The sequence below is a fragment of the Pseudophryne corroboree genome, chromosome 1 (genome assembly GCF_028390025.1).
Source record: "Pseudophryne corroboree isolate aPseCor3 chromosome 1, aPseCor3.hap2, whole genome shotgun sequence".
Taxonomy (NCBI): Eukaryota; Metazoa; Chordata; class Amphibia; order Anura; family Myobatrachidae; genus Pseudophryne; species Pseudophryne corroboree.
In genome coordinates, this window is record NC_086444.1 from 1164670096 (window position 1) to 1164698027 (window position 27932).

At 49.7% G+C, this 27932-nt stretch overlaps 1 protein-coding gene across 1 annotated transcript in view; it reads left to right on the top strand.

Moving 5' to 3' along the window:
• The window catches only part of LOC135050816 (DNA-directed RNA polymerase I subunit RPA1-like), a 61260-nt gene that overhangs the window by 14048 nt on the left and 19280 nt on the right, over nt 1-27932 (top strand). Inside the window, exon 2 of the mRNA XM_063957130.1 lies at nt 451-555. Coding sequence (XP_063813200.1) covers nt 451-555 — 105 coding nt within the window. The remainder of the gene's footprint in view (nt 1-450; nt 556-27932) is intronic.

Sequence of the window (27932 nt, forward strand, 5' to 3'; positions counted from 1 at the left end):
ATGCTGCGGCGGCCGGCGGTGATTGACAGCTGAACTGGGCGGGCGTGTGTACATGCCCGCCCAGTTCATGACGTCAGTCCCCGACGGATCGGGCAGTGTGTATGCACAACACACTGCCCGATCCATCCATGGATATATCTGCAGATCAATTGATCTGCAGATATACCTATTAGTGTGTACCCACCTTTAGTTTCCAGGGCACAGTCAGCACTGTCAGCTGATATTAAGTTGCTCTACCACAGAGGGGATGTGTTCCCAAGAAAGAGGGGTGTGATTTGGGTGGATCAGGGCGTGGCATAAAATGTCCTGATTTGCAATGTGGAATTTAATTGCCGGTGGCCCAAATTCACATATGGTGACAACAAAAAACTTGTTTGGTACATCTGTGGCCACTGTACGAGTGCACTTAGTATACCAGAAGGTCTTATACCATGTCTTGTCTGATTATAGGAGGGTCAGGAAGAAGAGAAAGAAGAAGAAATTATAAATGCAGATGCCGATGAAGGAGATGCCGACGCCACTGACGCAAAGAGGAGAGAAAAACAGGAAGAAGAGGTTAAACATCCTAATGATACTCGATGGACCCCTTCATTCAAAGTAAGGCATTCCTATACCTCAAATACCAAGAAATAATGACACGGAGACTTGAATTTGGCAGAAAAATTGCTAGCTATTTATTGTACCCTAACCATTAGCAAACCTGTAAATGAAAATTTTGTTAACATGCCGATTCAGCCGGCATATGGTGGCAGAAAAAAGAACGGCTCTATTGAACTGACGCTAACCTTAAAAACGTTAAAATTCAAAACTATCCTAATTTAAATACAAACTATAAAATCGGTAATAGGTGCCCAACTCAACCCCCACAGTGACTACCCACCCTGATGGGTGCCTGCCGCTGCCCCCGGACGGGTGGTCGAGCGGCCCTAAAAGTCGATGGAGGTGAGTGCACCTAAACCACACCAAACTGTAAATCACTACAGCTAACAATACAAACTACAACCTGCCGTTCTTTTCCGCCAACAGCGAAAGACTCCTCCCCAGAGTCTTCGCACCGCCACCATAACCTCACCCTAACTCCTGCAACACTAGACACAGATCCTCCAGGAAAAGCATCATCCCCTCATTGGACAGATGCACACCATCAGGCCAAAAAAGGTGACTGTCTCGGAACCGAATCCTAGGGTGGCGAACCACTTTGCCTCCGTGGGACAACACCCACTTCGCCACCACCCCATTCACCTTCTGCCTGGCCTCATCAATCAGGCGACCATCCGCCACACCTCGCCAACTCAACCTTGGCACCATCATCGAGAACACCAAGACACAATTGGTCCATGCCGCGGCCACACTGGCCAGATCCTTTATCATGGCCCACCGCAGCTCCAAAGATGTCCTCTTCCCCAGGTCGTTGCCACCTAAATGGACAACCAGCACCCTAGGGACTCCATGCTCACTGGCCTGACTGACTAGTCTACTCTTCAGATCTTTCCACATCATCCCCCGCCAACCAAGCCATCGAACTCCATGAGCCCTGGGAAACATCTGTGCCCCCTCTGAGGCCAAAAACCTGGCTGCCCAATACACATAAGAGTGGCCAACCACCCAGATAGGCAAGTCATCGTCAAACCAACCTGAAGAGAAGGAAAGGGGGGTAAAATTGGTTACTAATTATCTATAGCAGTGTTATTAAACGCATTAACCTGAAGGATCTGCCAAAAGAAAAAATTGAGTTTTCGTTTATTGCAGAAGTCACGGCCTAGCCGATCTGCACAAGCTTCCAGCCAATTTGAAGCAGAACATAAACACACAAATGGGAAGATCAAAATGAAAATAAGAAATTTAAAAAAAAGGGGGGGGGGGGTATAAAATGGGAAAAACATGTAAGAACTCAGCTGGAGGTGAAAGCGTAAAAACCTGCTGAGGGACTTGGATTAGAACTGATCAGCCGAATTGTGGATTAGAATTCAGTCCGTCAAGCCAGGCAAAAAATCGCAAAAGAACTCCAGACCCCCGCTGCCAGCAGCGGCAAGTGGCTAATCCCTGAGTAGGATAAAACGGGGAGACAAACAGACGCACAGCACACGAACGTACTGAACTGTACAACATGACTTATCACAACTACAACTAAACAAAACCCTTTGCAGGCCAACATCTCACGCAACGGGGCGAATATATCGTCTGTAACTTGACGACTTCCATCGCCCCACCGCCTGGATTTCAGCCACGGAAAACCCTGACGTCGCAGCCCCGATGCGGAAGGAATGCGTTTCGAAAGCAGCGGGTGGAAGGCCCAAGCTCGCCAGACAGCGACCCAGCATCCAACGAAACTGATATTTCATCACTGGCAGACCGTCATAATGCAGCAACCATGACCCCCGACCATCGGGCCGTACTGCCGCATATCGAACTGCCAACCTCACTGGGCAAATGCTCTCCTCAAGTGCCGGAACCAAGGTGACCCATCGACCTCTACCTACTTGGTCCGTATTAGAGCAACGCAATCTGCACAGCAAAGACCCCTCACCCACCACCACGTCCCCGATAAGCATGAATCTGCTCGCTTAGAAGGCGCCATCAGCTCAGAAACCCGAAAGGCACCGTGATAAGCCATTGAGAACGCCAAACTGAACAGCAGCGACTCAAACATGGACGACGCGATCCCGCCAACCGCCCTGATAACAGCCGGAAGCAAGGCCGCATCAATGGGCCGCCTCCTATCAGGCGGCGTCGGCGCCACGCGCGCCCATCCCTTCATCGCCTTAAGCAGAACCCCGCTTTTCGTCACGTCAGGGACGCCCTTGATTTTGCTAAAGAATGAAATACCAGCCAAGTACCGGGATACCACCGCTCTGGACCTACAAGTAACATACAGCTGCCAAACAAAAGAAAGCATCATCCGATGCCCACTCTTACCTTGTTGACTTCGTCCTCGAACAAACTCCTCCCACTCGCTCCAAGCTTGTCCGTAAGCCTTAAGCGTGTTCGGAGCGACTGACCGCATCGCTAGACCCTCCAGTCCGGCCCGATCACCTGCCAGACATAACCGGGACATTGAAAACCTTGCTCATCGGCCTCAGGTGCCAACAAACAAAACCTTTCCCACTGCCCTCGTGACAATGCGTCGGCAATTCTGTTCTCCAAACCAGGCACATGCTGCGCGCGGAACCACACATTCCTATGCAAGCATGTCAACAGCAACTGCCCCAGCACCCTAAGGACCACCAGCGACTTCGCCCTCTGGTTATTAATCGCATGCACCATGCCCAGATTGTCACATCTAAACAAGATGCTGCGATGCGCCAGACGATCGCCCCAAACCTCCAGCGCCACCATAATGGGGAAAAGCTCAAGCAGCAAAAGGTCCTTAGTGAAACCCTCGCGATGCCATTCCGCCGGCCACGAGGCCGCGCACCAAGATCCCTCCAGATAGCAACCGAACCCAGAGGAACCCGCCGCGTCGGTAAACAGCTGCAGCCCGGCGCTGTCGACCGTTGGGGCCTGCCATATACACACCCCGTTGAAGTCCTCCAGGAACGAGGCCCATACGGCCAAAACCCTCTGAATCTCGGAGGACAAGCGCACGAAATGATGTGGTCTGGCACACCCTGCAGTCGCCCTTTCCAGCTTCCGGCAGAAAACCCTGCCCATCGGGAATACCCGACAAGCAAAGTTCAAAATGCCCAGCAAGGACTGCGCCTGCTGCAGAGTGACTTTGCGCGACCTTCTGAACCGGCATATAGCCTCGCGGAGCCTCGCAACCTTGTCCTGAGGCAGTCGACACGATCCCGCCACCGTGTCGATTTCTATCCCCAAAAATGACAAACAGGAGACCGGCCCCTCTGTTTTATCCTCTGCCACGGGAACGCCGAAGTGAAAAAACAGAGCTCGGATGCTGAACAGCAAGTCGCCGCACCGTGGTGAATTTTCCGGACCCACACACAGGAAGTCATCGAGGTAATGGGCGACCCAGTGACCCCCTGACGAAGACTCCACGCACCAATGAAGGAATGTGCTAAACCGTTCGAAAAACGAGCAGGACACGGAACATCCCATCGGCAAACACTTGTCAATGAAAACCCATAAAACGGAATGAGTCCGGATGTAATGGCAGCAACCGAAACGCGGATTCCACATCTTTCTTAGCCATAAGGGCCCCAGGCCCGTAACTCCGGACCAGCTCCAGCGCCTCGTCAAACGACTGATACACCACCGAGCAATGAGCCGGCGGTATCGCGTCGTTGACCGACGACCCCGACGGTTAAGAAAGATGCTGAATGAGCCTAAAAGCACCTGGAGTCTTCTTGGGAACCACCCCCGCTGGGGAGATGACCAAGTCATCCACCGGGGGTGAGTTAAATGGTCCCTCCATCCTACTAGGGATAAGCGGGTTCGGTTCCTCGGAATCCGAACCCGCCCGAACTTCAGTTTTTTTCACACGGGGCCGAGCGACTCGGATCTTCCCGCCTTGCTCGGTTAACCCGAGCGCGCCCGAACGTCATCATCCCGCTGTCGGATTCTCGCGAGACTCGGATTCTATATAAGGAGCCGCGCGTCGCCGCCATTTTCACACGTGCATTGAGATTCATAGGGAGAGGACGTGGCTGGCGTCCTCTCCGTTTATAGAGAAGAGAGTGAGACAGTAGAGAGAGACACAGTAGTAATTTTGGGGAGCATTAGGAGGAGTACTAGTAGTTACTTGCTGAAGTGATAGTGTGACTGTATTATCTGACTTGTGGGGGAGACACTGACAGTGGGGAGCAGTTAGCGTCTGAGAGCAGGACTCAGGAGTACATATAACGTACAGTGCACACTTTTGCTGCCAGAGTGCCACACTGCCATTGTGACCACACTGACCACCAGTATAATATATATTGTGATTGTCTGCTTAGGAGTACTACTTGCAAGTTGCTGATAGTGTGACTACTGACCAGTGACCTGACCACCAGTTTAATAATCACCACCAGTGCGTTTAATATATATATATATATATATATAATTGTATATAATATATATATATAATATTGTATACCACCTACCCGTGGTTTTTTCATTTTCTTTCTTCTTTATACATACTACTATAGTAGCTTACTGTAGCAGTCTGCGGTGCTGCTGAGCTGACAGTGTCCAGCAGGTCCGTCATCAGTCATTACATAATAAATATATATACCTGTCCGGCTGCAGTACTAGTGATATTATATATATATATATTGATTTCATCTCATTATCATCCAGTCTATATTAGCAGCAGACACAGTACGGTAGTCCACGGCTGTAGCTACCTCTGTGTCGGCAGTCGCTCGTCCATCCATAATTGTATACCACCTACCCGTGGTTTTTTTTTCTTTCTTCTTTATACATACTACTATAGTAGCTTACTGTAGCAGTCTGCGGTGCTGCTGAGCTGACAGTGTCCAGCAGGTCCGTCATCAGTCATTACATAATAAATATATATACCTGTCCGGCTGCAGTACTAGTGATATTAAATATATATATATATATATATTGATTTCATCTCATTATCATCCAGTCTATATTAGCAGCAGACACAGTACGGTAGTCCACGGCTGTAGCTACCTCTGTGTCGGCAGTCGCTCGTCCATCCATAATTGTATACCACCTAACCGTGGTTTGTTTTTTTTCTTTCTTCTTTATACATACTACTATAGTAGCTTTCTGTAGCAGTCTGCGGTGCTGCTGAGCTGACAGTGTCCAGCAGGTCCGTCATCAGTCATTACATAATAAATATATCTACCTGTCCGGCTGCAGTACTAGTGTGATATAATATATATTGATTTCATCTCATTATCATCCAGTCTATATTAGCAGCAGACACAGTACGGTAGTCCACGGCTGTAGCTACCTCTGTGTCGGCAGTCGCTCGTCCATCCATAATTGTATACCACCTACCCGTGGTTTTTTCTTTCTTTCTTCTTTATACATACTACTATAGTAGCTTACTGTAGCAGTCTGCGGTGCTGCTGAGCTGACAGTGTCCAGTAGGTCCGTCATCAGTCATTACATAATAAATATATATACCTGTCCGGCTGCAGTACTAGTGATATTATATATATATATATATTGATTTCATCTCATTATCATCCAGTCTATATTAGCAGCAGACACAGTACGGTAGTCCACAGCTGTAGCTACCTCTGTGTCGGCACTCGGCAGTCCATCCATAAGTATACTAGTATCCATCCATCTCCATTGTTTACCTGAGGTGCCTTTTAGTTGTGCCTATTAAAATATGGAGAACAAAAATGTTGAGGTTCCAAAATTAGGGAAAGATCAAGATCCACTTCCACCTCGTGCTGAAGCTGCTGCCACTAGTCATGGCCGAGACGATGAAATGCCAGCAACGTCGTCTGCCAAGGCCGATGCCCAATGTAAAAGAGCATGTAAAATCCAAAACACAAAATATCAGTAAAAAAAGGACTCCAAAATCTAAAATAAAATTGTCGGAGGAGAAGCGTAAACTTGCCAATATGCCATTTACCACACGGAGTGGCAAGGAACGGCTGAGGCCCTGGCCTATGTTCATGGCTAGTGGTTCAGCTTCACATGAGGATGGAAGCACTCAGCCTCTCGCTAGAAAACTGAAAAGACTCAAGCTGGCAAAAGCACCGCAAAGAACTGTGCGTTCTTCGAAATCCCAAATCCACAAGGAGAGTCCAATTGTGTCGGTTGCGATGCCTGACCTTCCCAACACTGGACGTGAAGAGCATGCGCCTTCCACCATTTGCACGCCCCCTGCAAGTGCTGGAAGGAGCACCCGCAGTCCAGTTCCTGATAGTCAGATTGAAGATGTCAGTGTTGAAGTACACCAGGATGAGGAGGATATGGGTGTTGCTGGCGCTGGGGAGGAAATTGACAAGGAGGATTCTGATGGTGAGGTGGTTTGTTTAAGTCAGGCACCCGGGGAGACACCTGTTGTCCGTGGGAGGAATAGGGCCGTTGACATGCCTGGTGAAAATACCAAAAAAATCAGCTCTTCGGTGTGGAAGTATTTCACCAGAAATGCGGACAACATTTGTCAAGCCGTGTGTTGCCTTTGTCAAGCTGTAATAAGTAGGGGTAAGGACGTTAACCACCTCGGAACATCCTCCCTTATACGTCACCTGCAGCGCATTCATAATAAGTCAGTGACAAGTTCAAAAACTTTGGGCGACAGCGGAAGCAGTCCACTGACCAGTAAATCCCTTCCTCTTGTAACCAAGCTCACGCAAACCACCCCACCAACTCCCTCAGTGTCAATTTCCTCCTTACCCAGGAATGCCAATAGTCCTGCAGGCCTTGTCACTGGCAATTCTGACGAGTCCTCTCCTGCCTGGGATTCCTCCGATGCATCCTTGCGTGTAACGCCTACTGCTGCTGGCGCTGCTGTTGTTGCTGCTGGGAGTCGATGGTCATCCCAGAGGGGAATTCGTAAGCCCACTTTTACTACTTCCACCAAGCAATTGACTGTCCAACAGTCCTTTGCGAGGAAGATGAAATATCACAGCAGTCATCCTGTTGCAAAGCGGATAACTGAGGCCTTGACAACTATGTTGGTGTTAGACGTGCGTCCGGTATCCGCCGTTAGTTCACAGGGAACTAGACAATTTCTTGAGGTAGTGTGCCCCCGTTACCAAATACCATCTAGGTTCCACTTCTCTAGGCAGGCGATACCGAGAATGTACACGGACGTCAGAAAAAGACTCACCAGTGTCCTAAAAAATGCAGTTGTACCCAATGTCCACTTAACCACGGACATGTGGACAAGTGGAGCAGGGCAGGGTCAGGACTATATGACTGTGACAGCCCACTGGGTAGATGTATGGACTCCCGCCACAAGAACAGCAGCGGCGGCACCAGTAGCAGCATCTCGCAAACGCCAACTCTTTCCTAGGCAGGCTACGCTTTGTATCACCGGTTTCCAGAATACGCACACAGCTGAAAACCTCTTACGGCAACTGAGGAAGATCATCGCGGAATGGCTTACCCCAATTGGACTCTCCTGTGGATTTGTGGCATCGGACAACGCCAGGAATATTGTGTGTGCATTAAATATGGGCAAATTCCAGCACGTCCCATGTTTTGCACATACCTTGAATTTGGTGGTGCAGAATTTTGTAAAAAACGACAGGGGCGTGCAAGAGATGCTGTCGGTGGCCAGAAGAATTGCGGGACACTTTCGGCGTACAGGCACCACGTACAGAAGACTGGAGCACCACCAAAAACGCCTGAACCTGCCCTGCCATCATCTGAAGCAAGAAGTGGTAACGAGGTGGAATTCAACCCTCTATATGCTTCAGAGGTTGGAGGAGCAGCAAAAGGCCATTCAAGCCTATACAATTGAGCACGATATAGGAGGTGGAATGTACCTGTCTCAAGCGCAGTGGAGAATGATTTCAACGTTGTGCAAGGTTCTGCAACCTTTTGAACTTGCCACACGTGAAGTCAGTTCAGACACTGCCAGCCTGAGTCAGGTCATTCCCCTCATCAGGCTTTTGCAGAAGAAGCTGGAGGCATTGAAGGAGGAGCTAAAAGGGAGCGATTCCGCTAGGCATGTGGGACTTGTGGATGGAGCCCTTAATTCGCTTAACAAGGATTCACGGGTGGTCAATCTGTTGAAATCAGAGCACTACATTCTGGCCACCGTGCTCGATCCTAGATTTAAAACCTACCTTGGATCTCTCTTTCCGGCAGACACAAGTCTGCTGGGGTTCAAAGACCTGCTGGTGACAAAATTGTCAAGTCAAGCGGAACGCGACCTGTCAACATCTCCTCCTTCACATTCTCCCGCAACTGGGGGTGCGAGGAAAAGGCTCAGAATTCCGAGCCCACCCGCTGGCGGTGATGCAGGGCAGTCTGGAGCGACTGCTGATGCTGACATCTGGTCCGGACTGAAGGACCTGACAACGATTACGGACATGTCGTCTACTGTCACTGCATATGATTCTCTCACCATTGAAAGAATGGTGGAGGATTATATGAGTGACCGTATCCAAGTAGGCACGTCAGACAGTCCGTACTTATACTGGCAGGAAAAAGAGGCAATTTGGAGGCCCTTGCACAAACTGGCTTTATTCTACCTAAGTTGCCCTCCCACAAGTGTGTACTCCGAAAGAGTGTTTAGTGCCGCCGCTCCCCTTGTCAGCAATCTGCGTACGAGGTTACTTCCAGAAAATGTGGAGAAGATGATGTTCATTAAAATGAATTATAATCAATTCCTCCGTGGAGACATTGACCAGCAGCAATTGCCTCCACAAAGTACACAGGGAGCTGAGATGGTGGATTCCAGTGGGGACGAATTGATAATCTGTGAGGAGCGGGATTTACACGGTGATATATCGGAGGATGATGATGAGGTGGATATCTTGCCTCTGTAGAGCCAGTTTGTGCAAGGAGAGATTAATTGCTTCTTTTTCGTTGGGGGTCCAAACCAACCCGTCATTTCAGTCACAGTCGTGTGGCAGACCCTGTCACTGAAATGATGGGTTGGTTAAAGTGTGCATGTCCTGTTTATACAACATAAGGGTGGGTGGGAGGGCCCAAGGACAATTCCATCTTGCACCTCTTTTTTCTTTCATTTTTATTTGCGTCATGTGCTGTTTGGGGAGTGTTTTTAGGAAGGGCCATCCTGCGTGACACTGCAGTGCTACTCCTAGATGGGCCAGGTGTTTGTGTCGGCCACTAGGGTCGCTTAGCTTACTCACACAGCTACCTCATTGCGCCTCTTTTTTTCTTTGCGTCATGTGCTGTTTGGGGAGTGTTTTTTGGAAGGGCCATCCTGCGTGACACTGCAGTGCCACTCCTAGATGGGCCAGGTGTTTGTGTCGGCCACTAGGGTCGCTTAGCTTAGTCATTCAGCGACCTCGGTGCAAATTTTAGGACTAAAAATAATATTGTGAGGTGTGAGGTATTCAGAATACACTGAAAATGAGTGGAAATTATGGTTTTTGAGGTTAATAATACTTTGGGATCAAAATGACCCCCACATTCTATGATTTAAGCTGTTTGCGTCATGTGCTGTTTGGGGAGTGTTTTTTGGAAGGGCCATCCTGCGTGACACTGCAGTGCCACTCCTAAATGGGCCCGGTGTTTGTGTCGGCCACTAGGGTCGCTAATCTTACTCACACAGTCAGCTACCTCATTGCGCCTCTTTTTTTCTTTGCGTCATGTGCTGTTTGGGGAGGGTTTTTTGGAAGGGACATCCTGCGTGACACTGCAGTGCCACTCCTAGATGGGCCCGGTGTTTGTGTCGGCCACTAGGGTCGCTAATCTTACTCACACAGCTACCTCATTGCGCCTCTTTTTTTCTTTGCGTCATGTGCTGTTTGGGGAGGGTTTTTTGGAAGGGACATCCTGCGTGACACTGCAGTGCCACTCCTAGATGGGCCCGGTGTTTGTGTCGGCCACTAGGGTCGCTAATCTTACTCACACAGCTACCTCATTGCGCCTCTTTTTTTCTTTGCGTCATGTGCTGTTTGGGGAGTGTTTTTTGGAAGGGCCATCCTGCGTGACACTGCAGTGCCACTCCTAGATGGGCCAGGTGTTTGTGTCGGCCACTAGGGTCGCTTATCTTACTCACACAGCTACCTCATTGCGCCTCTTTTTTTCTTCTTTGCGTCATGTGCTGTTTGGGGAGTGTTTTTTGGAAGGGCCATCCTGCGTGACACTGCAGTGTCACTCCTAGATGGGCCAGGTGTTTGTGTCGGCCACTAGGGTCGCTTAGCTTACTCACACAGCTACCTCATTGCGCCTCTTTTTTTCTTCTTTGCATCATGTGCTGTTTGGGGAGTGTTTTTTGGAAGGGCCATCCTGCGTGACACTGCAGTGCCACTCCTAGATGGGCCAGGTGTTTGTGTCGGCCACTAGGGTCGCTTAGCTTACTCACACAGCTACCTCATTGCGCCTCTTTTTTTCTTTGCGTCATGTGCTGTTTGGGGAGTGTTTTTTGGAAGGGCCATCCTGCGTGACACTGCAGTGCCACTCCTAGATGGGCCAGGTGTTTGTGTTGGCCACTAGGGTCGCTTAGCTTACTCACACAGCTACCTCATTGCGCCTCTTTTTTCTTCTTTGCGTCATGTGCTGTTTGGGGAGTGTTTTTTGGAAGGGCCATCCTGCGTGACACTGCAGTGCCACTCCTAGATGGGCCAGGTGTTTGTGTCGGCCACTAGGGTCGCTTAGCTTACTCACACAGCTACCTCATTGCGCCTCTTTTTTTTTTCTTTGCGTCATGTGCTGTTTGGGGAGGGTTTTTTGGAAGGGCCATCCTGCGTGACACTGCAGTGCCACTCCTAGATGGGCCAGGTGTTTGTGTCGGCCACTAGGGTCGCTTAGCTTAGTCATTCAGCGACCTCGGTGCAAATTTTAGGACTAAAAATAATATTGTGAGGTGTGAGGTATTCAGAATACACTGAAAATGAGTGGAAATTATGGTTTTTGAGGTTAATAATACTTTGGGATCAAAATGACCCCCACATTCTATGATTTAAGCTGTTTTTTAGGGTTTTTTGAAAAAAACACCCGAATCCAAAACACACCCGAATCCGACAAAAAAAATTCGGTGAGGTTTTGCCAAAACGCGGTCGAACCCAAAACACGGCCGCGGAACCGAACCCAAAACACAAAACCCGAAAAATTTCAAGTGCACATCCCTACATCCTACCCAGCTGAACTTCCTTATCCACTTTCTCCCGCAGAACCGACGGCAAGGCACGAGCAGACTGGAGATTCCGTTGGGCCCGGACCAAAACATTGCTCGCAACAGGCAAGCGAAAACCAAAACGAAAACCGTCAAACAAAAACTGCGCGTCCGCCCTATTTGGATACCACGTCAACCACTTGCCCATTGTATCCAAATTAATTGGCGTTGGAGCTCTGCGGAGCGCTCCCGCTTGCGACAGGTCTTGAGTAATTTTGCTTACCCCGGGCACCCTGGCGACTGCCTTTAAAGCAGGTAGAGGCTGGGTGGGAGCCGCCACACTGCAAGCACAAGTGTCGAAACCGACACTGCTTGCCGAAGGAACAGGACGCATTATTAAATGCGAAGCACTTTCCTTTTGCGACGGCCTGCCCCCCTCCGCGGACGGCCGACCTACCAGCTTTGCCCGATCCACCGTCCGCGCCGGTCGCTTGGGCGGACGACCCTGCGCGGTGCCCGTCCGCCCCCGGAATCCGGGGCTCCCTAGCCTGTTGAGAAGCCCGGGTGACTTGTAGCCAGACTTCGACGTCCTTGCAGCCGTAGTCTATCACTTGCAAGCAGTCCTGCTTTTCCCGGAATTTTTTGTCGTACATCTGCCATTCGACGCCCGACGATGTGCGCTGCATGTCGTGGATTAAATGCAGGTACCGAATGACGTTCATATGCTCGTCCGGCCTATCCTCCTGGTAACAAGCCGCGAAGACACAAAAACCGGCCAGCCAGTTATCGAAGGTACGGAAAGCCTCGGCCCCCGATGCCCTTCTTGGCTGACACCGACTTATAGTCCTTCTTTGCGTCCTTCGTCAATACGAACATATCAACGTAATCACCCCTGCATATTTTCCTACGGCAGCTGTCCCTCAGTCCCCGCATCACGGTAGTGTAATCGCAGTGGACTACCCCAGGCAAATTGCGGAGCTTCTTGGCCCTGCGAGCGTTCTCGCTAAGCCGCTTGCGTCTCTTCCGTCTCTACTGCTGACCCGCCGCCCTCTTGGCGTATTTCGTTGCGCGCTTCTTTGCCCTAGTCGTACTACTGACTTCGGACGCTGGCGACGACAGAGAAGAAGAGGAAGAAGAGGAAGAGCTGCGAGAACTAGAGCGCGTGTAGGAGCCCGACCCCGATTGCTCCACCTCACCTGATGCCGTCGACTGCTCGGACACGGAATCCTCCGGCGTGGCAAATCCGACATCCTCATCCTCGGTTTCCGCCATCTCCACCTCTCTGCGATCACCTGCAAGAGAAAACGAAGCAAAGGACCCAGAAAGCAGTCGCGGCGCACGCCTAGCTCCCCGGGGCGCAGGCGTCCCCACTTCGCACTCCTGTTCGTCCCTCACGGCACGATGATCCAACTGCGCCTCGGCTACCCCCAGTTCCCGGCAGGCACGAGCCACCCGTCGCGCTGCCGACACCGCCTGCGTACCGGACCCGCCTGCTACTGCATGCGAGCCGGAACGCCATGCTACCCCCGAGGACGCAGCCACGGCCAGAGGCCCCAATGCCACCGCCACCGTGGTCAGGGCCGCCGCCAGCTCTCCAGAGGGGTCCTGACCCCCCCAAAACACCTCGTTGTCCCGCGTGGGTACCCCCGCCGCCGTGCGCCTTTCCGCACGACTACCGCCAGTAGCCAACAGGGGGCCCGACGCCCGGAACCCAGACTGGCCCCATGGAGAAACGGCAGCGCCCCCTGCCACCAGCGGCCCGGTCCTCCACCATGCCCTGCTCTCCCTTGGTGCCCGACTCATGGGGCCAACGCTGCCCCCTCTTCCCAACCCCCCGCGTGCACCATCCCCCAGCAGGCTGGAGCTCCCTCCGCCTACTGGGAGGGCGCCGCGGAGTGACACCCCGCTGTCCTGTCCATGATCATTCCTCCTATCTCTCACCCTGCCACTTCCCCGCTCCCAGCCGGCCTCCGGCTGCAGGGGAGCGGGCTGGGAAGACAGGGAGACGAGCGGCGCCGCTGCGCGCACACGTGCGCGCACGGAGCCGCCTGTGGAGAGCGCAGGCGTGCGCGCACCTCGTAGGCGCGGCCCGCCTCTTCCCTCCAACAAGTCCCTGTCTGTGCCGCTTGCTGTAGCTGACGGACGAGGCCCCGCGCCGGGCCTCGTCCGACTTCCTCCAGCCACCTGTCCACTCGCCCCCCCTCGCCCGGCACCGCTTCGCGGCCGGGACGAGGGGGAAGAGACTGGGGACGGTTCCGGCGCCATGGACGGCCGCCCGCCGCGGCGCGCATGCGCGCGCGGGCATCCGGCACTGAGGTCTCCACTGCCGCACCTGGAGGCGAGGGCCGATGCCCGTCTCCCTCCAGGCGCCCTGCATGCCTCCCCAGCCCTCCCCGCCGCCAGCGCCCGGCGTGCAAAATCGATACGGCCCCAAGCGGCCCGGATGACCGGGTCTGCCGGGCCCCGTCACCTCCAGAGCCCGTGAAGGCCCCAGATGACGGGAAACCATCCTCAGGGCCAGTAAGCCCGTCCTCGGGCCCAGACCCACCGCCCGATGCGCGGTAGCGGGCTGGGGTCCAGGCGGAGCGGCGAGGCCGAGATGAGGCCATGGCAAACTGGAGGTTGAAAAGTTCAATTTAAAAGTGCTAAAGCAATGAACAGTTTATTGGGGAGACTCTGCTATGCAGCACTCACCCCAAGGCAATTCAGCAGCAAGAGAGACCAGGCTGGGCCTAGCATTCCCTATATATATTAACCCTCCCCTTTTTCCAAAGGCTGTACTTTCCTCACAGCTTGGTCCACCCCTCACAGGATGTTTAACTCTTTCCTTTCCTATGCAGTCAATTCTCTCTCCAAATTGCTCCAAGCTTTTATCCTGATTAATAGAGTTGTGTATTATATTTATTACTAGCGACCCGCCCCAGCTTTGCACGGGAGCAATTTGGAATTTACACGTACAACAGCCTGTGGGGCTGTTTCACCATCAGCCGCAGAAGTGTGGAAATCGCTATCTGCTCATTTCCACAGTTCCGCGCATGCGCTCATGGCGGTGAAGCATGCAAGCGATCGCAGTTTAAGAGCTGTCGCAGGGCGGTGACGCACCGTTTTGGGGGCACAGTCCAGACAAAGCTGGCGTGTCCGGACCGTTTGCGGGGCGGGCCAAGGCGCGTGACGTGTCATGCAGCCTGCGACTCAGAAGATGGTTGCCCTCCGAATGCCTTCGCAGCAAGACTGTGTAGGCAGGTGTCAACCCTAATCATGTTAGCGAGGGAAGGTGGAGGGCAGGACCCGGCATGCTAGCGATAAAGAGTTGTACTTTAGCGACTTTTAGCAAAACTACAACTCATGCTGAATCGGGCCCTGTATGTGCTTTCCATCTTGGCATAATGGGAATACAATTTTTACATTTTAATTAAAGAACTCCTCAAAAAGAGACATGTTGATGCTACAACACACATTTTTAGTATGGGCGAGCTCCGTGTATACCCTCACACTGGCTAGCCAAGCATGAGCCTTCGATCGTTACTGTGCTCGGACGGCCGTTTCTTCTTTTACTTGCTGCTTTTCATTTGTTACTGCTTGGCTCCATTTTGTCATAGATTAATCTCCATGATGCTTCTGATCACCAGCCACCAGCCTGGGGGAGGGGCAAAGGCACAGTAGGGACGGTGGCCGTGGCAGAGTTACAGATAGGGAAAGAGGAACACGTGGACAAAAGGGGGTTAGAGGAGCATATTAACCACTTAGCTGACAATTTTTGAATGAATTAGGTGAAGAACATAAATTTAACCCTAACCAAAATAATTTTAGTTAAAAAAAAAATATATATAAATAAATAATATGCAGCCGCTGGATGGGGGATGGGGGGGTTCTGCTGTACTGACTTATCAGCAGTGATCGGCAGCACGGCAATCAGTACGGGAGAGTGCAGAGAGGATGAGGTACCTTCCGGTCCCTCTGACAGCAGCAGCGGAGGGAAGTTTCTCTTCCCTGCCGCTGCTAACACTGTTTATCTGACTGGTCGCATCCTGTGTGACCAGGTCAGATAGAGCACTTGCAGGCATGGTCGCATCTGATGCGACCATGCCAGGCAAGTGGTTAAGAGTGTGAGCAAGAGGAAGAGGCCAGAGGTATACAAGGGGGTGGGTGTCAGAGGCTCATATAGGGAGGGGAGATCATAGGTCCTCACTGTGGGAGGAGCTGCATCAGGCCTCGGAGAGAGATAATGTGGGGAAGTTGCCACAAAATAATCAAGTAGCTCCTGTCCTTTATCTGGGTTGGGTTCGGGTGACCGGCGTTTGAGATCCCGCCAGTCACCAACTGGGATCCCGATCTTTAGATTGCTGGCGGGGGGCAAGTGCGACAAAGCTTCTTGCGGGCTTGCTGCGCTCGCCATTCGCTCTTTTACCACTCTATCGGCGTCATGGACACCCACAAGTCGGAATAGTCCATGTTAGTCAGCAAGCCGACTCTCAGGCTCTGAATCAGCCCGGATCCCAGCGTCACACAACTACATCCCCTTTATCTAGCACGGTCTTTGAAATGACAATTAGAAGTGGTTTGATTGCTTTGGCCAATTGCTCCACATTATCTCTCTCCAAGACTTTGATACATCTCATCTTGAGGGCAATCAGCCTGCATCCCCCAGCCACAATGACCGACTGCTTTGTCACTGCATGTGTGCCGGGCCGACTGGCATTTCAGTTCCAAAAGGTAGGCTGACTGTCTTCAGTTATGAGCCAAGAAGCCGGCTGCCGGTGCATATTGCCAAGTCTCCCTGGCAGTGTGTTATGCACACCAGTGCCTGCAGGAATGTACTGGTGTCAGAACTGTTATGCACTCCAGTGCCTGCAGGAATGTACTGGTGTTTGAACTGTTATGCACACCAGTGCCTGCAGGAATGTACTGGTGTCTGAACGGATAGGTATGCAAAACAAATGAACTCACAGACAGACTGGGGAATATGACATTACGTACACAGAAGGTGATAGGGTAACAAAATACACACAAAGTGAACAGAGAAGCCAAGAGGCTAAGGAACTGGGTGTCTCCCTAGTATTAGTAATGCTCAGATGGGAAAAGCAAGATGTTGTGTTTTAATACGTAGAGAACCCGAAATGCTGTTGCTAAGGGCAACAGCAAAACCCTAAAGGGTTACCAACGGGTGTGGCAGTAAACTCCTTGGTCAGAGATGGAATGATAGACACAAGGAGAGTCTCCACAATCCTAATTCTCACTTGCAGTGCACAGGTTCAGCTTACTGCCACTAAACTGACACCTGACACCTTGCACAGTGAGACAGGATTTAGGCAGGCAAGTCTTAGAATACAGCCGCAAACTTGCTAAGTTCACAGAGTAGTAAAAGAACCCCAGCAAGCTAAACGACTGACTCCAGTCTTACTGCTAGGTCTGGATTGGCAGAGTGTAGTACCAAATCCCCAGGCCTATTTGCAGTAAGCAACAACAAATACAAAGCTACACAGTACTGGCTAACTTTCAGGAACTGACTAACCAACAAAGATTCAGCAGCATCTGCTTAACCTGAGAAGAGGCCTTATAAAGCAGGTGCTGTCCACGCCCCATTCAGACCTCACAGACTGTGAGCACAAAAACCAGCACCGGATCCCCTGCCGTGCACAGAGCCTGTAACCACTGCACAGCAAAAGACCCGAACCGGAGTATCAGCTGCGCTCAGGTTACTCCGCTAGCACTTGTCTCCCGGTTGCCATGACGACGTGGCAGCACAGGGCAGGAGACCCTAACACAGTGTCTCTTTATCTTACCATACCTTACCTAAACAGTCACAGCCTCGAAAACTGGGGCAATGTCATCTGGACTAATAATGATGGCAGTAATTAATCATGCATAATTTGTATGAAATTACTTGTCTTGTTAGAACGTGGCTCACATGGATTTTTGTCCTCTGGCCTCAGACAGTTTTGGCATATTGATAGACAAGAATGCAAATACCAATATTCAGATCTCCCCAAACTTGTGTCACATGAACATTTGTCCCCTCATTTAGTACGGTGGGTTTTCTAATTTTTTAAATATTCATTAAAAAAAAATGTTCTTTCAAGTTTAGATTTTATGATGAAAACCTATATGTTGTAGGCGGCTTCTGTGCCATCTGGGAAAGCTGCATTACTGCTGAACTAAGAACCACAAAGTATTTCTTTGTGGTGTTTGTAAAACGAAAAAATGTTCGCACTTGCTTTTATTTCCTTTTCTTGGAAATTCCTAAAAGGCCGCCCATTTTCGTGGGGTCATTTAAGGTGCATCTTATTTGATGTGCCAGAAGTTGCGAAAAGATCGGTGGTATTTTCTGAAAATTCAAAGTAGTCTGTAAAACCCCCGCGGTGTAACGTGTTTCAGTACTGGGGGTGGGAAGCGACGGCAAATGGTTCTGATGTTGTAATGTGGGTGGTGCAAAAAGTATCAAGACAGGTTCAGCACAGGAGCGAGGACAGTTTCAGCAGCAACAGGGGTTAAAGTGCTTCTCTGTTCTTAGGCGCTTCCCCACATAGTATCTGTAGACACGCGTGTATGTATTAGTAATTTAGTAAGGAGTATGTGGGTGTACTCCCTTGTTAGATATGCAGGTATTTATTGTTTGTAATGCCTTAAATGCACGGTGAAGATTTTAATTTCTCATACGTCCTAGAGGATGCTGGGGATGACATCAAGACCATGGGGTATATTGACGTGATCCGCAGGAGACATGGGCACTCTAAAGACTTTTCATTAGGTGTGAACTGGTTCCTCCCTCTATGCCCCTCCTCCAGACCTCAGTTTTAGAAATGTACCCAGGCTGACTGGATGCACTCTGAGGAGCTCTACTGAGTTTCTCTGAAAAGACTTATGTTAGGTTTTTTATTTTCAGGGAGATCTGCTGGCATCAGACTCCCTGCTTCGTGGGACTGAGGGGGCAGAAGTAGGAACCAACTTCCTAAAGAGTTTCATGGCTCTGCTTCTGGCTGACAGGACACCATTAGCTCCTGAAGGGAACTGAACGCTGGCCGTGCCTAGATGCTCACTCCCACAGCACGCCGTCACCCCCCTCACAGAGCCAGAAGTCAGAAGACAGGTGAGTGTTAGAAGACAGATCCTCAATCAAGAATGTGACAGCTAAAGGCGGGAGCACAGCGCGCCATGTTGCCCACACATACACAGGCACTGCAGGGTGCAGGGCGCGGGGGGGGGCGCCCTGGGCAGCATTAAACCTATGGAAACTGGCATAAATAAGGGGCATAAGTTGCTGAGGCACAGTCCTACCCCCGTCAGTATAAAAAATTACCTCATAAAAGCTGAGGAGAAACACACCATTGAAGAGTGGAGCTTCCTCAGTCAGCCAGCACACTGCTCAGCGCCATTTTCTCTCTCTCCTCAGGCTGCAGAGACAACACTGGTCCTCCTCCACTACTGAACAAGTATCAGGGTGCAAAACAGGGGGGGCCACAGTGAATTTGGTGCTATATAATTGTGTGATTAACATTATAAAAGCGCTGAATGTAAGTGGGCATTTTGTGTTCAGAGACATTGTGTTACTGGCGCTGGGTTGTGAACTGGCAAAATCCTATCTGTGTCCCTCTGACAGATTTTACTGTGAGTCTGTCCCCTATAAATCCCGGAGTGTCTGTGGTGCAGTTCTGCACATGTGTGACATGTCTGTGGCAGGGAACTCTGTGGAGACATGTTAGGGACACAGAGGTGTAATATGACACCAAGAGCCTGACTGGGTGAAAGGTTACACGATAGTGTGAATCATATCAGTAAGAGGTTGGACTGAATCTCACACAGAAAATGAAAATAATCTGTTGAAGATGTGATTTTTAATAGTTCTGCCTTTCATCCACAGGGACCTTTCTGGGTCACATACAAATTTGCACAAGTAGTACAAACTGATACCGACACGGACTCTGATTCCTGTGTCGACACTAGTGATTCCAGGGGAATAGGTCCTAAGTTAGCAAAAAAGCATTCAAAACATGTTTTAGCTATAAAGGAGGTGTTAGAAGTTACGAAGCCCCCTCTTTTACCACAAGGAGAGGGTTTACTTTAGTAAAGAAGTAATGTAATTTTCCCTCCACCTCAGGTCTGATTTAACCTGAAAAGAAATTTCTGATTCCCAAATGGATATCAGGCAGCTTACCTTTTTCCAAAAAAGGTGGGAGTCACCCCGCATTTTAGACAGGGTCCTGTCATAAAAGAGAAAAGGTGTTTCTCCCTGCGCCTGGAATGGCTTCACTTAAGGAGCCGACAGACCGCAAGTGAGTGAGGTGATTTATTGATGTGGCCAATGGGACACTACTCAGGCCTACCATTGTCTGAGTGGCTGAGTAATGCTATTGAAAAGTAGTCAGAAAACTTGTCATTAGACATTGACACAATAGATGGAGACGAGATACTCCTAACGTTAGGTCATATCAAAGACGCTGCTGCGTACGTACTAGAATCCATGAAATATATTGGTTTCTCGGGATCAAGAACCGCTACCATGGCAGTATCTGCTCGGAGGGCGTTGTGGATTTGCCAGTGGAATGCTGATGCAGATTCCAAAAGAAATAAGGAGGCTCTCCCGTATAAAGGTGAGGCCTTGTTTGGTGATGGGCTGGATGCGTTAGTCTCGGCGGCTACCGCAGGTAAGTCGACATTCTTGCCTTATGCTCCTGCACATCACTCTCACATACAGTCCTTTCGGCCCAACAAATACAAAAAGGCCAAAGGTCTCCCCTTTTATGCAGGTAGGGAAAGGGGAAAAGGAAAGAAATCCGCTGCGTCTCCCGGATCGCAGGAGCAGAAGTCCACCCCTGCTTCTGCCAAATCTGCAGCATAATGTTGGGGCTCCCTTGCGGGAGTCCGCTCGGGTGGGAGCACATCTGAAACTTTTCAGCCAAATCTGGATTCAATCTGGCCTGGACCAATGGGTCTTACAAATAGTGTCCCATGGGTACAAACTAGAGTTTCAAGATGTCCCCCCATGCCGATTTTTCAAATCGACCTTGCAGGCTTCTCTTCCCGGAAGGAGGCAGTAACAACGGCAATTCAAAAATTATGTCAGGATCTGGTCATTGTCCTGGTACCCTTGGCACAGTAAGGAGAAGGTTTTTTATTCAAGCCTCTTCGTAGTTCCGAAGCCGGACGGCTCGGTCAGACCGATTTTAAACCTGAAATATCTGAATCTCTACCTGAAAAGGTTCAAGTTCAAGATGGAATCCCTGAGGGTATTGATTTCCAGTCTGGAAGAGGGGGACTTCATGGTGTCAGTAGACATAAAAGATGCTTACTTGCATGTTCCCATTTATCCTCCTCACCAAGCTTATCTGAGATTCGCAGTACAGGATTGCTATTACCAGTTTCAGACGTTGCCGTTCGGGCTCTCCACGGCACCCAGGGTATTCACCAAGGTGATGGCGGAGATGATGGTCCTCCTTCGTTAAAAAGGAGTCAATATAATTCCTTATCTGGACGATCCAGGGAACAGTTGGTGCAGAACATCGCACTCTCCCTGTCAATACTCCAACAACACGGTTGGATCATGAATTTTCCAAAGTTGCAGTTGGAACCGACGACAAGATTGTCCTTTTTAGGGATGATTCTGGACACAGAAGTACGGAGAGTATTTCTTCCAGGGGAAAAGGCTCTGAAAATCCAGAAAATGGTCAAACAAATATTGAAACCAACAAGCGTGTCGATCCATCAATGCATTCGGTTGTTGGGGAAAATGGTAGCGACCTATGAGGCCATATAGTTTGGCCGATTTCATGCCAGAGTATTCCAGTGGGACCTGTTGGACAAGTGATCCGGATCCCACCTACACATACACCAGAAAATAACCCTGTCCCCCAAAGCCAGGATTTCGCTTCTGTGGTGGCTACACAGTTCTCACCTACTAGAGGGACACAGGTTTGGGATTCATGACTGGGTCCTAATAACCACGGATGCAAGTCTCCGAGGCTGGAGAGCTGTCGGGTGGTCTTCAGTATGCCGGCGGTCGGGCTCCCGGCGACCAGCATACCGGCGCCGGGAGCCCGACAGCCGGCATACCGACACTTATTCTCCTTCGTGGGGGTCCACGACCCCCCTGGAGGGAGAATAAAATAGTGTGGCGCGTGTAGCGCGGCGAGCCCGTAAGGGGCTCATTTGCGCTCGCCACACTGTCGGTAAGCCGGCGGTCGGGCTCCCGGCGCCGGTATGCTGGTCGCCGGGAGCCCGGCCGCCGGCATATCGTAGTGAACCCGAGCTGTCACACAGGGGGAAAGCTTCCAAGGAAAATGGTCAAGTCAGGAAGCCTGCCTTCACATAAACGTTCTGGAATTGAGAGCCATTTACAAAGGCCTTCTACAAGCGGTACATCTTCTTCAAGATCCCGTGCAGATCCAGTCGGACAATGTAACAGCAGTTGCGTACATAAACAGGCAAGGCGGAACGAAAAGCAGAGCGGAAATGGCAGAGGTGACAAGGATTCTCCTCTGGGCAGAAAGACATGTTAGAGCTCTGTCAGCAATTTTCACTTCGGGAGTGGACAACTAGGAAGAAGACTTCCTCAGCAAACACGATCTCCATCCATGAGAGTGGGGCCTCTACCAAGAAGTCTTCGCAGAGGTGACAAGTCTTTGGGGAGTTCCTCATGTAGACATGATGGCATCTCGCCTAAACAAGAAGCTTCAGAGATATTGTTCCAGGTCGAGAGACCCTCAAGCAATAGCAGTGGATGCACTGGTGACCCAGTGGGTGTTTCGGTCGGTATATGTTTTCCCTCCACTTCCACTGATTCCAAAAGTTCTCAAAATAATAAGAAGAACAAGAGTTTGAGCAATCTTCATTGCCCCAGACTGGCCAAGGAGGGCTTGGTATCCAGATCTTCAGGAGTTGCTCATAGAAGATCCTCGGCCTCTTCCTCCTCGAGAGGACCTACTACAGCAGGGGCCGTGTGTGTATCAAGACTTACCATGGCTACATTTAACGGCATGGCTGTTGAGCGTCGGATCCTAGCCCGAAAGGGTATTCCCAAGGAAGTCATCCCCACTCTTATTCAGGCCAGGAAAGGAGTAACGTCTAAACATTACCACCGTATTTGGAGAAAATGTGTGTCTTGGTGTGAATCCAAGAAGGCTCCTACGGAAGAGTTTGAGTTGGGATGTTTTCTCCATTTTCTGCAGGCTGGTGTGGATGCGGGCCTTAGATTGGGGTCAGTCAAGGTCTAGATTTCGGCCTTATAAGTTTTCTATCAAAAACAATTGGCCTCCTTTCCAGAAGTTCAGACGTTTGTGAAAGGGGTTCTGCACATCCAGCCTCCATTTGTGCCTCCAGTGGCACCATGGGACCTTAATGTGGTGTTGCAGATTTTTCAATCGGGTTGGTTTGAGCCTCTACAAGAAATAGAGTTGAAGTTTCTCACTCGGAAAGGGGTGATGCTTTTGGCGTTGGCATCCACAAGGCGGATGTCTGAATTGGGGGCCTTGTCCCACAAGAGCCCTTACCTGATCTTCCATGAAGATAGGGCAGAGTTGAGAACTCGTCAACATTTTCTTCCAAAGGTGGTTTCCTCTTTCCACATAAACCAACCTATTGTGGTGCCAGTTGCTACTGACACGTTCGCTGAGTCAAAGTCTCTAGATGTGGTTAGAGCTTTGAAAATCTATGTTGCTAGAACAGCTCGTATACGGAAAACAGAGGCTCTCTTTGTCCTGTATGATCACAACAAGATTGGCTGTCCTGCTTCCAAGCAGACTATTGCACGTTGGATTAAAAATACGATTCAGCAAGCTCATACTACAGCTGGATTGCCGTTACCGACGTCGGTAAAGGCCCACTCCACTAGGAAGGTGGGCTCATCCTGGGCGGCTGCCCGGGCAGTGGCGGATTTAGCGGGGGGCGATTAGGGTGAACGTCCCCCCTACACATACCGGCACCGGGATGGAGGCCGGGTCCCGCCGCGGTGTTGGGAACGAGTGGAGAGCGATGCAGCGCGGCGGGGGAAGGGGAGAGAGAGAGAGCGTCCTCACGCGCATACAGCGGCTGAGCGGCCTCTGTTCTGAGCACGCCCCCTCCTTCCTGTACGCGCGTCAGGACGCTCTCTCTCTCTACCCGTCCCCCGTCGCGCTGCCCGCTCTCCACCTCGTTCTCAATGCCGCGGCGGCACCCGGCCTCCATCCGACTCCTAATGCTGCTGGCTGCAGCAGGTGTCACTGGCTGCCAGCCATGTCTCCTACCCTCCAAACTTTAAGTAAGTGTGTGTGCCCCCTCTGTGTTCCATGTCTCCCCCCTCCGCTCCTAGCTAAAGTGCCTGTGTTCCATGTCTCCCCCCTCTTCTCCTAACTAAAGTGTATGTGTCCCTGCATTATTTTGGCTCATTCAGTGTACTGTAATGTGAATTTCGGCTCATACATTGTGCTATAATGTGAATTTTGGCTCCTTCTGCGTGCTATAATGTGAATTTCGGCTCATTCAGTGTGCTATAACGTGAATTTTGGCTCATTCTGCGTGCTATAATGTGAATTTCGGCTCATTCAGTGTGCTATAACGTGAATTTTGACTCATTCTGCGAGTTATAACGTGAATTTTGGCTCATTCAGTGTGCTATAATGTGAATTTCGGCTCATTCAGTGTGCTATAACGTGAATTTTGGCTCATTCTGCATGCTATAATGTGAATTTCGGCTCATTCAGTGTGCTATAACGTGAATTTTGGCTCATTCTGCGAGTTATAACGTGAATTTTGGCTCATTCAGTGTGCTATAATGTGAATTTCGGCTCATTCAGTGTGCTATAACGTGAATTTTGGCTCATTCTGCGTGCTATAATGTGAATTTCGGCTCATTCAATGTGCTATAACGTGAATTTTGGCTCATTCTGCGAGTTATAACGTGAATTTTGGCTCATTCAGTGTGCTATAATGTGCATTTCGGCTCATTCTGCGTGCTATGATGTGCATTTCGGCTCATTCTGCGTGCTATGATGTGCATTTCGGCTCATTCAGTGTGCTATGATGTGCATTTCGGCTCAATCTGCGTGCTATAATGTGAATTTTGTCTCATTCAGTGTGCTATAACGTGAATTTTGGCTCATTCTGCGTGCTATAATGTGAATTTTGGCTCATTCTGCGTGCTATAACGTGAATTTTGGCTCATTCTGCGTGCTATAATGTGAATTTCGGTTCATACAGTGTGCTATAATGTGAATTTTGGATCATACTGTGTGCTACAATGTGAATTTCGTCTCATTCAGTGTGCTATAATGTGAATTTCGGCTCATTCTGTGTGCTACAATGTGAATTTCAGCTCATACAGTGTGCTATAATGTGAATTTCGGCTCATTCTGTGTGCTGTAGAAACAGAATTTGTCGGCAGATAAGAACCACTTGGCCCATCTAGTCTGCCCCTTTTTTTTTTTTACATTATTTTTATCTCTAACCTTATCTGATCCTTATTTCTTTGTAAGAATATCCTTATGTCTATCCCATGCATGTTTAAATTGCCCTACTGTCTTAGCCTCTACCACCCTTGATGGAAGGAATGGCGATTCGCCAGTCTGTATCACCAGTGCGCAGGGTTCTCTCCACTAACTGGCAACATTTTATTAGTAATGGCAACAATAGGAAATTTAGAAGCGAACGGGAAGGGCATTACTAAGTGGGAGGGGCTATGATTAGGGGGAGGGGTCATAATTCTTAAACCGCCCCCCCTAAAAGTTAAGTCTAGATCCGCCACTGTGCCCGGGGGGGTCTCGGCATTACAACTTTGCCGAGCAGCTACTTGGTCGGGGTCAAACACATTTGCTAAGTTCTACAAGTTTGACACCTTGGCCGATGAGGACCTAAAGTTTGGTCAATCGGTGCTGCAGGGTCATCTGCACTCTCCTACCCGTACTGGAGCTTTGGTATAGACCCCATGGTCTTGATGTCGTCCCCAGCATCCTCTAGGACGTATGAGAAAATAGGATTTTGATAACCTACCGGTAAATCCTTTTCTCCTAGTCCGTAGAGGATGCTGGGCGCCCGTCCCAGTGCGTACTTTACCTGCAGTTTAGTTATTACAGTTACACAAGTTGTGTTATCTTGGTTTCAGCATGTTGCTGCAATTGGTTGAATGCCATGTGTGCGGCATGGTTGAGGGTGTGAGTTGGTAGATATCTCACCACTAATTTAAGTAAATCTTTTCCTCGAAATGTCAGTCTCCCTGGGCACAGTTCCTACAACTGAGGTCTGGAGGAGGGGCATAGAGGGAGCAGCCAGTTCACACCCAATGAAAAGTCTTTAGAGTGCCCATGTCTCCTGCGGATCCCGTCTATACCCCATGGTCTTGATGTAGTCCCCAGCATCCTCTATGGACAAGGAGAAAAGGATTTACCGGTAGGTTATCAAAATCCTATTTTATTGTTTTATGCTAATTATTTTGTGCTTGTTACCTAGTCATACACCCACACATTTATTCCCATCTAATTCATGAGCGTCTTGGTGCGAGGGTGTTTAATAACCCAGTGCATTCAAATTGTATTTGAACCTCACAGGTCAGGTGGAAATCAGATTGTACTACTCAGTTGTCTAATTAATAGTCTTCAGTGTAACTGTACAATTTTATTATCAAGTTGTTGCGCGTATATTCCCTACTCAGTTCCTTCCTAGTTATTTTTTTTTTTAATTCAATAAGTTTTTATTGATTTTTCCAGACAAACAGACAAAGCAAAACATTGAGTACATAAATATGCACTATGTGTATACAGATAAAAACCAGCTAATATTGTATGCAACAACAGACATATATAAATAAAGTTGCAAACAGCTACAAGTTATACATAACGATTGTCGTGGTTTCTTTTCATTTGTTCATACAATATTGTTACATTAAGTGACCAGAAATCAATGCTGGGCAGAGACACGAGTCCCCTGGTAGAGTGGAGATGATAACCACCTATCCCATATCTTGTAAAATTTATCCGGAGCTTTCCTAGAAATATAAACAATCTTTTCATGGGACACAACTGAGTTCACTAACGGGATCCATTTATTAATATCAGGGCCCGTAGTCACCATCCATGAGCGTGCTATCAATACTTTGGCCAAAGCGCATAAGTTAAGATTATATCTTCTAGAATGTGCATCCAATATCTCCTCATCTATAACCCCAAGGATACACCCAAGGGGGGTAAACACGTTGAGGGGGATTCCCGTAGAGGCCACCAACCGTGTCACCGCCCGCCAAAAGTCCTGCACTACCGGGCAAGCCCACAATAGATGCCAGAAGGTACCATCCGGAGAGGTGCACTTCGGGCACCTAGAGTCACTCCGCCCCCCTATGCTAACAAGACGGGTGGGAGTGATATAGACTCTATGTAATATAAACAAATGTATCTGCTGAAAACAAGCCGAGGTGGTAGCAGCACGTGAGGTCCCCAAGGCCTCTTCCCAGATATCTAGGGTAACCGGTCCCAAATCAGCATCCCATTTAGATTTAAGGTGTGAGAGACTGTCAAAGTGATGGGCACCGAGCAGAGCGGAGTAGAGACCAGAAACAGTCCTGGAGCCCGGAGTATCAGCCAGGAGCAGGTGAACCGGTGACTTCCGAAGGAGAGGTGGAGCAGTACTAAACTGAGACGCGCATGCGTGGCGAAGCTGAATATATCTAAAATAATAGGATGTGGGTATATTAAACTCAAGCTGCAGTTGTCCAAAAGAAATAAATGTGCCCGAGGAGTACAAATGATTGAGGGAGCAAACACCCCAGCGTCCCCACACCGATCCCATTTGTGAAATGAGTAAGAGCACGAGTGTGCATCAGTGGAGTGTCTGGATCCCATCCCCCCCCCCCCCCCCCCAACATAGAGTGTACCTTCCTCCAGGCCATAATCGTTTGTTTAACCAACGGCATCTTAAGGAGTGCAACATTATCACAAAGTAGGAGCTGCAGGGGTGACAAATTGATTCCAGATGCTAGTAATACAGTAGAGATTAGTAAATCTCCAGTCGAGTCAGAGACCCAAGGGATTAGGTGGAATAACTGAGCCGCTAAGTAATAGAATCTAATTTTAGGAAGGGCCAGACCACCCGAGTCCCTAGGTCTAGTTAGAGTATCTAATTTAATCCGAGCTCTACGGGTGGACCATACCAGTGATGACAAGAGACCATCTATGATACCAAATAATCTCTGGGGAAGATAAACAGGGGAATGTTGGAGGACATACAGCATTTTAGGTAATACAACCATTTTAATGAGGTTTATCCTACCCGTGACAGTAAGTGGCAGTTGACTCCACACCCTAACACGAGACCGTAGATAGTCCATTTGTGGACGTATATTCAG